Below are 8,730 nucleotides of genomic sequence, written 5' to 3'. Positions count from 1 at the left end.
GTGTCTCCACTCTCCACTCTATCGCGCCATTTACACCTGTGACCTGTCTTTATTCTTCCGGCACCTTTGTCTCCAACGCCGGGGACAGCGCCGCCGCCTGCCCTCTCACATAAAGGTAGCAGCCATGGTCCGAATATAAAACATTATGTTTTTGCAATATGAAATCAACCTTGGTTAATGATATTGTTTAAGGGGCCCGCCGGCACTCTTTTTTTTTTTTTTTTTTTTACTCCGACCTGCGTGTGCCCCTGAGCGCCATGGGCCCTAATGCGCATGCGTCGGCCGCGTCACTGGTAGTTACGCCCCTGGACGTGTGCTGTTACTTTTTACAACAATTGGCCAAAGGGTGCCGCTGCAAAGTGCAAACTTTGAACAGGTATAGCTCATGCTCTGTTTGACATACAGCCATGACAACTGGATACACATATGCTTCTCCTCATGCCGAACAACTTTGCCACTCTGATTTTGACCTCTGACCTTTAGATCTCCCACCATTTTGAATTATATGAAAAACAATAAAAATCTATCTCCTCCTGGGATTTTCGCGTCACATGCACAAAACTTTTTTCACATGAACTTTGGGCCAATATCTACTCAGACTATGGGGTGAGAAGTTTGTTTGTGATTATTTTTTTAATAATTCAATTAATATTGCAGTTTTATGCAAATTATTCTTCTGCCTCTAAATCATACATGCAAAGTCACATGTTCATGACATTTGGCAAAGTTGGACAGTTGGATACTTAATTGTCTCCAGTATGGTTAGATATTTGTTTATCAGGTTGTAGTATTATTTATTTATGTAACTTTTGAATGAATCATGAAGGGTTTAGGTTAAGAGCTACAGTAATTGACTCATTGGTTTCAGTCTCACACATTTTGCCTTTGTTTTTCAGTCTCACACATTTTGCCTTTGTTTTAAATGATTCATATTTAGCTTTAAAATAAGTTATTCTGTATTTATAATTCATTCACTCACACACACACACACACACACACACACACACACACACACACACACACACACACACACACACTCATAACACCAAACATCTTGACACTAAGGTCGAGAAGTGTTTCATTTCTTGTCAGATGGAGAGGTGCGGTTTCGTTGTGGAACTTACCGACTCCCCGGTTGGACGGGTTGGACGTGTGGAAGGAACAGGTTATTCCAACCAGTTCCTTTCCCCTCCACCAGGTGCCCCAGATTGCCAGGGGGAATTAGTATAGAGACCAGGATTGATGGATGTTTTTTTTGTGAGGGTATAGTCCACACAGAAAGGCCCTTTCGCCAACCCCACCTAGGGTATGGGCAGTTGGGCACTGATGACACTGAGGAGAGAACACGCCCCCACCGCCCCCCAGCAGGAATCGAACCAAGGACCTTCTAGCTGTGAGGCGACGGCTCCACTTTTTATATAATGAATTTCTGACTGTAAATAAAGTTAAAAAAGCAGCAGGCGACCGCTTGCCCCGGACTCAACAACTTCCCTTTGAAATGAGAAACTCAAAACTGGAGATCACTATCAAACAAATCAAATTCGACAAATCAGAGACCAGAAAGATTACAATCACGTTTGTCGAGGAGTACTTCTGCGGGAAGTGACCCAGACGCGGACGCTCTCACCAACGCTCTCAAAGCCAACCCAGGACAGACGGATGTCATCCAACTTGACTGGCAGCAAAGATATGAGCCGCAATACTCCCCGAGGGCTTCTTTTTTAGAACAGGAATGGCCCGCCCTGCAGTGAAACAACTCAACAATCTCCACCTGCAAAACATGCAGGGGACAAAAGAAGAATCTTGCAGCAGGCCAGACAGACACACAGAGCTGAGGGAAGACAGGACTACGGGCCAAGACGCACAGAGCGCGGTGACGAACCTCTACCCACCTAGAGCTCACCAGTAACCAGATTAAGGTATTGTCAAAAGGCTTTTCATTTGCCCTACTCATAACACCAGGGGCGTCAATTGGGTATGGCAGGGGTATGCAGCTGCCATACCCTGGGTCCAGGGGGGGAAGATAAAAGTTAGTTCTAAATATGAATCCATGAATGTCTCTTTGTCTATCTGTGCGGGTTATTATGTTGGTAAATTACAGTAAAATAACTACAAATGCAACATTTTACAAAATGGTCACTTTAACAAGGTAGCCTATTAGAATTATATTTTAGGTATATATAATATATACTTCTTCTTAAAATAAACATATCATGCCTGTTGCTAAGGTATGGCAACATGACTGGTGTCTTGCACGCGCGCGAAGGCGCCATACCTTAGCTTTTTCTGAACTGATGCCACTGCATAACACCAAACATTTTGACAATAGGGTCGAAGTGTTTCAATTCTTGTCAGATGGAGAGGGGCGGTTTCATTGTGGAACACACCGACTGGGTCTTGAATGTGTTTCTGTTTCAAAATAGGAGGTTTAAACGGTGCAAAGGCAGTACGGGAGCTTCGTTTGCATCTGGTTATGCCTGTTTGTTTCTATGGCTGTGGGAACCGGAATCTGTATTTGTAAAAAATCCATTCAGAGAGAGTAATGCCTCTCTACTGGAGTATTTTGTCCACCATTGCTGCAAGTAGAGCCTCACTTTGAAGCACTGACTTGCTACAACGATACGTGCACAGCAGGACCCTAAGCTCAGCTTGCCAGGGTCTATTGGTCATTCCTCATATCAGGTTGGTTAGTGGGAAGCCTAAGGTTTGAAGTGACTCTGAGCAAGATACCTAACCCATGCAGGGACGTGCTGGGGGGAAATCTCGCTTTTGCGAACGCCCATCATTTCGACCGGAGGGTTAGCGACTCACTCCACAGAGGTTAAGGTTAGGGTGAGGGTTAGAGTCGGGTGTCGAAAAGATGACATGTAGTAACAGCGACACGCTCCCCGTGCTGGCCATTGGCCGGCCCATTCCCGGCCCGTCCGGCAATTAAAAAAAAAGAAAAAAGAAAAAAACATTGGCCGCTGGAATATGGTAACCGCCTTTGTTCTATTTTGAGGGCTGGGTGGCCCACAAAGTAAATATAACTCATGTAATTGTCCCACTGCCTTGTCTCTCATGATCTGAAATGGCCAATCTTTGACTTAGCAGCAGCGCTATAGAGAGAGATCTCTCTCTTGTGGCTGCCACCGCCTATGTTGCCAGTATTGCCATAACAACACTACTTTTCCTGGTGGTATTGCCTAGCAACACCACACTCATATGGATCATATGGCATTTTATTTACTTTTGAGCATTTTTTTAATATTGAAATATAAACCTAGAAAATGTGGTTAAAAACTAAGTTAAATGTAGGCCTACGTCGTCGTGTACCATGTACAAGGCAGCGGATGATTCAAAAGAGTGGAAATATCTCAGAAGCAATGCCCAAATGCGTCTATGAAAACGAATATAGAAACACTATGAGAATGTATTAAATATTTCAACCAACACCAATTAATCAACAAATGTTTTTTCACCAAAACATACTTAATGAACTCCTTATTGTCAATGCTAATATGCTACACATTTTACAATGATGTTATGTCTGCATTAACCACTGAGCCACAAAGAAACATAATAAGACATTGTTTTGAAAGCCAATCTACAAGCTCACGAGTGACTCTCATTACGTATTTATTTATTTCCTTGGCCTTCAATGACATGCCCAAAATGATGCATTCCAGGTTACATAATATGAAGAAAACCTTAAGACTTCCAGGAGGTTAAGACAGGCATTAAATACGGCATGGTGAAAGTCTATTCCGTATTTGGGATTTCAATATTTGGGTCTTATCAGTACAGTTAGTACTTCCATCGCACATTACATGAGCCAAAGGGCCATTTAGGTGTAGAGGTGAGTGGCTGCGTGTCATATGCTTATTGTAGAGATTGCTGGTTAGCTGAGGTGAGGAGGAGATCAAGTTCTACCAGTTCTACCTTATTAATCCAAAACTTCTTTCCACTGTGGTGATATATTGATGAGAAATCTTCTATCATGATGAGAACGTCTTAGACCTTGCAGAGTTTGATACAAGATATGTGGAACAATTGAAATAGAAAGGTCATGTACTGCACATTTACTAACATGCCAAATTTAGCTGCCCTTGAACAACCGTTCCAGGCTGCCATATCCCAAGAAACCGTAGAAACCTGTGTAAAAAATGTCCAAGATTTGTTTTTTCCAGACATTGTGAAAATAGCCGATCTACATGCTCACATCGCCGCGCAGCGCGAGGCGTTGTATAACACGGTTGTGTTATACAAAATGTAATGCCTCTTATCCATGCAGGACTCCCATCTTTGCCATACCCTAGCCTTTGCTGAACTGACGCCACTGAATGAGGGCCTCTCCAATTCCTTTTCCCATGCTGAATCAGGGGCCCAGCACGTCCCTGCCTGACCCCTAACTGCTCCCAAAACCAAAACTTTAAGGAATGTACCTCCACAGGTCTTGAGAGCTGCAGCCTCTCTGGACATTTTTTAAAATACTTCTGTTTAAACAAGCATGTGATGTGTGGAATTTCTTACATTTTGTTGTTGTTAGTTGAATGGCTAGTCAGACCGCCCGGGAAGCCTAAGCTACGAAGTGTCCCCGAGCAAGAAGAGGGGACTGCCCCATAGGTCGAACTCCTGTTGGGTCGAACAGCGTCGGCAGGTTAGATAATCACCCGCTTCACGGTTACTGAGGTTAAGTTTAGGATTAGGGTTTGGGTTAGAGTTTGGTGGTCGAGCCAAAGAGTGTTCGATCTAATGACATGTTACCCAAGAAGAAATAAATCGGAGATGGGAAAAAGCCTAAAATGAGGCAGGCACTAGGACCACGCGGAAGCTGACACAAAACAGAAAAAAAACAGCGGATCAGTTGCTTGATGCTGGAAGAGCGCCCCCTCCTTTTTGAGACTTTTGAGCACATTGTTCTAGAGCAGTGGCGTCAGTTCAGCAAAAGCTAAGGTATGGCAACATGACGAGACATCAGTCATGTTGCCATACCTTAGCAACAGACATGATGAATTTATTTTAATAAGCACATTTTATTTTCCCCCCCTGAAGTCAAGGTATGGCAGCTGCCATACCTTGCCATACCCAATTGACGCCTCTGTTCTAGAGCATGTTGTCTTTTTTGATTTTATTTTTTATTTTTTAATTCTAGACAGGCCCCTTTTCCACTGGGGTTGAACTGGTTCAGTTCTTTTTTTTTTTTTCAATATTCAACCAATTCAGAGTTTCCGCTGAAAACTACGGTAATTGGTTCAGAATCCCCAAAGTTGGTTTCGGAACTGGAACCCAAAAATGGCTGCCGGGTTCCGTGAAAGCTCCAATTAAGGTTCCAAGAAAAAGGGGCCTCAGAGTTATGGGAGTCCTTGAAAATAAAACGTTGGGAGAATCACTCTACCACAGTAATGGACTCCTAATGTGCCATACATTAGCCTCGTGTAGCCAGGCAGGCTTACTCATCTGCGAAGAGAAAAGCCTGGTCAAGATATGATGCAGAGATCTAGGAGGTGGGGCTAAAATAGATAAAATGCGCTTAGTTTTTTATTTATTTATAAGGCTTTTATGATGATATGAAATTGTTGAGTTCACTGTACAAAATGTATACAAAAAAAAATGTTTTATTACACATTATTACCCGGCTTGCTTGGATGCTTGATTCTGATTGGTCGAGCGCTGAAATCAGCGGTGAATTATGAGCGTATAATGACCGCTCCGCTCTATAATTCACCGCTGCCTAATCAAAGGCTCAGAGCAGCTGCTGCAGTCAGGATGCACTGTGTGGATTTAGTGCCGTATCCAACATGGCAGCCATGTAGACAAACACACAGCGACATTTAAAACCAAACGTTGCTCTGAAATTTTTTTTAAAAACCATTTGAGGCGAGAAATAGACGATGCAGTAACAGAAAATGGATTCTATTTGACCAGCATTCCTTGTTTTCCAAGGCGACCGTGTTGCGCTCGGGGGGACGCACTTTCAGCCGTCTGTAAACAAGTAAATACTTTGTTTTGTTTTTAGTTTTGAGTCGAATTATACATTTTATGTATTAGCCGGGTAATAAGTGCTATAAGGTCTTGCTGCTTGGTCATTATGGCTTATATGGACACTTCGGGCTGATAATCACCCCGTCGTGTCCATATAAGCCATAATGGCCGCGCAGCAAGACCTTATCGCATACATAGTTACCTTTCCTGACTGATAGAGAAATAATGAGGATAACATACAACTAAACAGAAAAACTAAGCGTATAAAATGAAAACTCCCAAACTATCATAACCTTCCAACCTCTTGTCCCCGGGCTCCCTCAGGTGTACGCGGCGGCGCGTTCAGTGAAGCAGCGGCGATGGGCGAATGGAGCCTCATGGAGAGCGCCCTGAAGAAGTTCGAGGAGCACTCCCCCACGGTGGGCAAGGTGTGGCTCACCGTGCTCTTCATCTTCCGCATCGCCGTGCTGGGCACGGCCGCCGAGTCGTCGTGGGGCGAAGAGCGGAGCGACTTCCTGTGCGACACGATGCAGCCCGGCTGCACCAACGTGTGCTACGACCGCGCCTTCCCCATCTCGCACATCCGCTACTGGGTGCTGCAGATCGTCTTCGTCTCCACGCCGTCGCTCATCTACATGGGCCACACCATGCACTTGGTGCGCCGCGAGGAGAAGCGGCGGAGGACGGCGCAGGAGGAGAGGGAGGCGGAGCGGGTGGAGAGCAAGAAGGAGTACCTGCAGCAGAAGGAGAGTCAGCGGCCGGCGGACGACGTGCCCCTGAAGGGGGCGCTGAAGCGGACGTACGTCCTGAGCATCCTGATCCGCACAGCGATGGAGGTGACGTTAGGGGTGGGCGATATGGAAAAATACAATATCACAATATTTTCCCTAGCTGTATCACCATACACGATTTTATCACGATTCTTTTTCACATTGTTTTTTATGTTTATTTTTCAAGTTACTTGACAAAAACTAGACTCTCTGGGTTCCTTTTGGGAATTGAAGTTTACAAGTATGTAACTCTGACAGTATACAAATGAAACCAAATGGACCCGTAACGGGTCCATTTGGTTTCATTTGTAAGTTAAGTGGAGACCTTGACATTTTAAAGTTTGAGAACTACTGATTTAGACCAAAATGCAGGTTTAAATTGAATTCTGCAATGAATCTCTGTATTAACGATTAAACAGGATTTTTTACAAGGCTCCCTCAATTGTATCACGATATATACGATACCTCTGAAAAGGCATATCGTGGAGACATTGTATCGTCTCAGCGATAATTATCACCATATCGCCCACCCCTAGGTGACGTTCATCGTGGTGCAGTACCTGATCTACGGCGTGTTCCTCCCCTCGCTGTACCCCTGCAGCGCCTGGCCCTGCCCCAACCCCGTCAACTGCTACATGTCGCGGCCCACCGAGAAGAACATCTTTATCGTCTTCATGCTGGCGGTGGCCGGGGTGTCCCTGCTGCTCTCGGTGGCGGAGCTCTGCCACCTGGCCCACAGGAGGGCCAGGAAAAAGAAAAAGCGCAAGAAGGTGCAGTAGATTAGAGGTTATCATGATTGATTATGTGTGACGTTATAGAGTAGATCATGTATTCATTGATTATATTAACTAGCCCTTACCCGTTCAAAGATATGAGCTCCAAAATGATGTGCAGTGTGTGGGTTATGGGATGTGCACTGTGCATACAGTATATGAGGGATGGAAAGTAACTTTAACTGGTGCTTGCATGATAATATGTAGGAGCATCAATGTAAGAAATACCCGTTTCGTTTAATGGCTACCCCCCCCCCCCCCCCCCCAGCCCGCCCGCCCACCCGCCCACCCGCCTGCGCACACACCCGCCTGCCTGCACACACACACACACACACACACACACACACACACACACACACACAGAGAGAGCTGGTTAAACATGTTGCCTCATGCTAGATGCAGAATAGATGTGCCTCATGCTAGATGCAGAATAGATAGTAGATACACCATAAAAATGCTAATATACAGTATATGATTTGTGAAAGTGACAAACGGGCTTCACAGTTATGTTAGGTGTGTTCATATGCTAATGGTGATGCGATTTCAGATCAATTGCTCCAGCCACTGAGGAGAAACGCTGTTTCAGACAGACAGACAGACAGACAGACAGACAGACAGACAGACACTCACTCACTCACTCACTCACTCACTCACTCAGACATTCGCAAAATTATAGTATAGATATCTAGGTCTGTATGATGATACTAATACTTGCTAGGTCTGTATGATGATACTAATACTTGATAGTAGAGAGGCCTTTGGTAGGACTCAGTCCCAGAGGCCTTGAAGCCACACAGTATAACTCTAGTGTCTGACCATTCTTCTTGGCAGAACTACCTTACCACTGCCCAGAGTGTTAATTGTACTTCTGTCCATGATATCATGTTAGATAAACTTGACCACACCACCACCTAATATAATTATCTTGTCTCCTCTGTTTCTCATGATTATAGATTGATTTGAATTCCACCACAAAGGCCAAGCAGACGAACAGCCAGAGGCCTGTGACCACGCCGTCTCACCCTTTCGACGACGGGACGGCACTCCAGCAGAACTCTGTCAACCTGGCCACCGAGCGCCACCACAGCCACGGCGACCACACGGAGGACGAGGCGGACTTCGTGAAGATGCCATCCTCGCTGCACTCCGAATTCCTAAAGGACAAGCGACGCTGGAGCAAGACCAGCAGCAGCCACGCTCGTTCAGACGACCTGGTCGTGTAG

At 45.1% G+C, this 8,730-nt stretch overlaps 1 protein-coding gene across 1 annotated transcript in view; it reads left to right on the top strand.

Moving 5' to 3' along the window:
• LOC308299114 (gap junction alpha-5 protein-like) overlaps positions 1-8,730 on the top strand; it is a gene marked incomplete at both ends in the record, with an annotated part of 10,011 nt that extends 1,281 nt beyond the window's left edge. The window contains 4 exons of the mRNA XM_080742838.1: positions 1,093-1,198; positions 6,289-6,800; positions 7,271-7,504; positions 8,461-8,730. Coding sequence (XP_080598964.1) covers positions 1,093-1,198; positions 6,289-6,800; positions 7,271-7,504; positions 8,461-8,730 — 1,122 coding nt within the window. The remainder of the gene's footprint in view (positions 1-1,092; positions 1,199-6,288; positions 6,801-7,270; positions 7,505-8,460) is intronic.

Source organism: Nannobrachium achirus (assembly GCF_963921795.1).
Source record: "Nannobrachium achirus genome assembly, chromosome: 15".
In the NCBI taxonomy this organism is placed as follows: domain Eukaryota; kingdom Metazoa; phylum Chordata; class Actinopteri; order Myctophiformes; family Myctophidae; genus Nannobrachium; species Nannobrachium achirus.
This window is presented reverse-complemented; position numbering and strand designations above follow the sequence as displayed.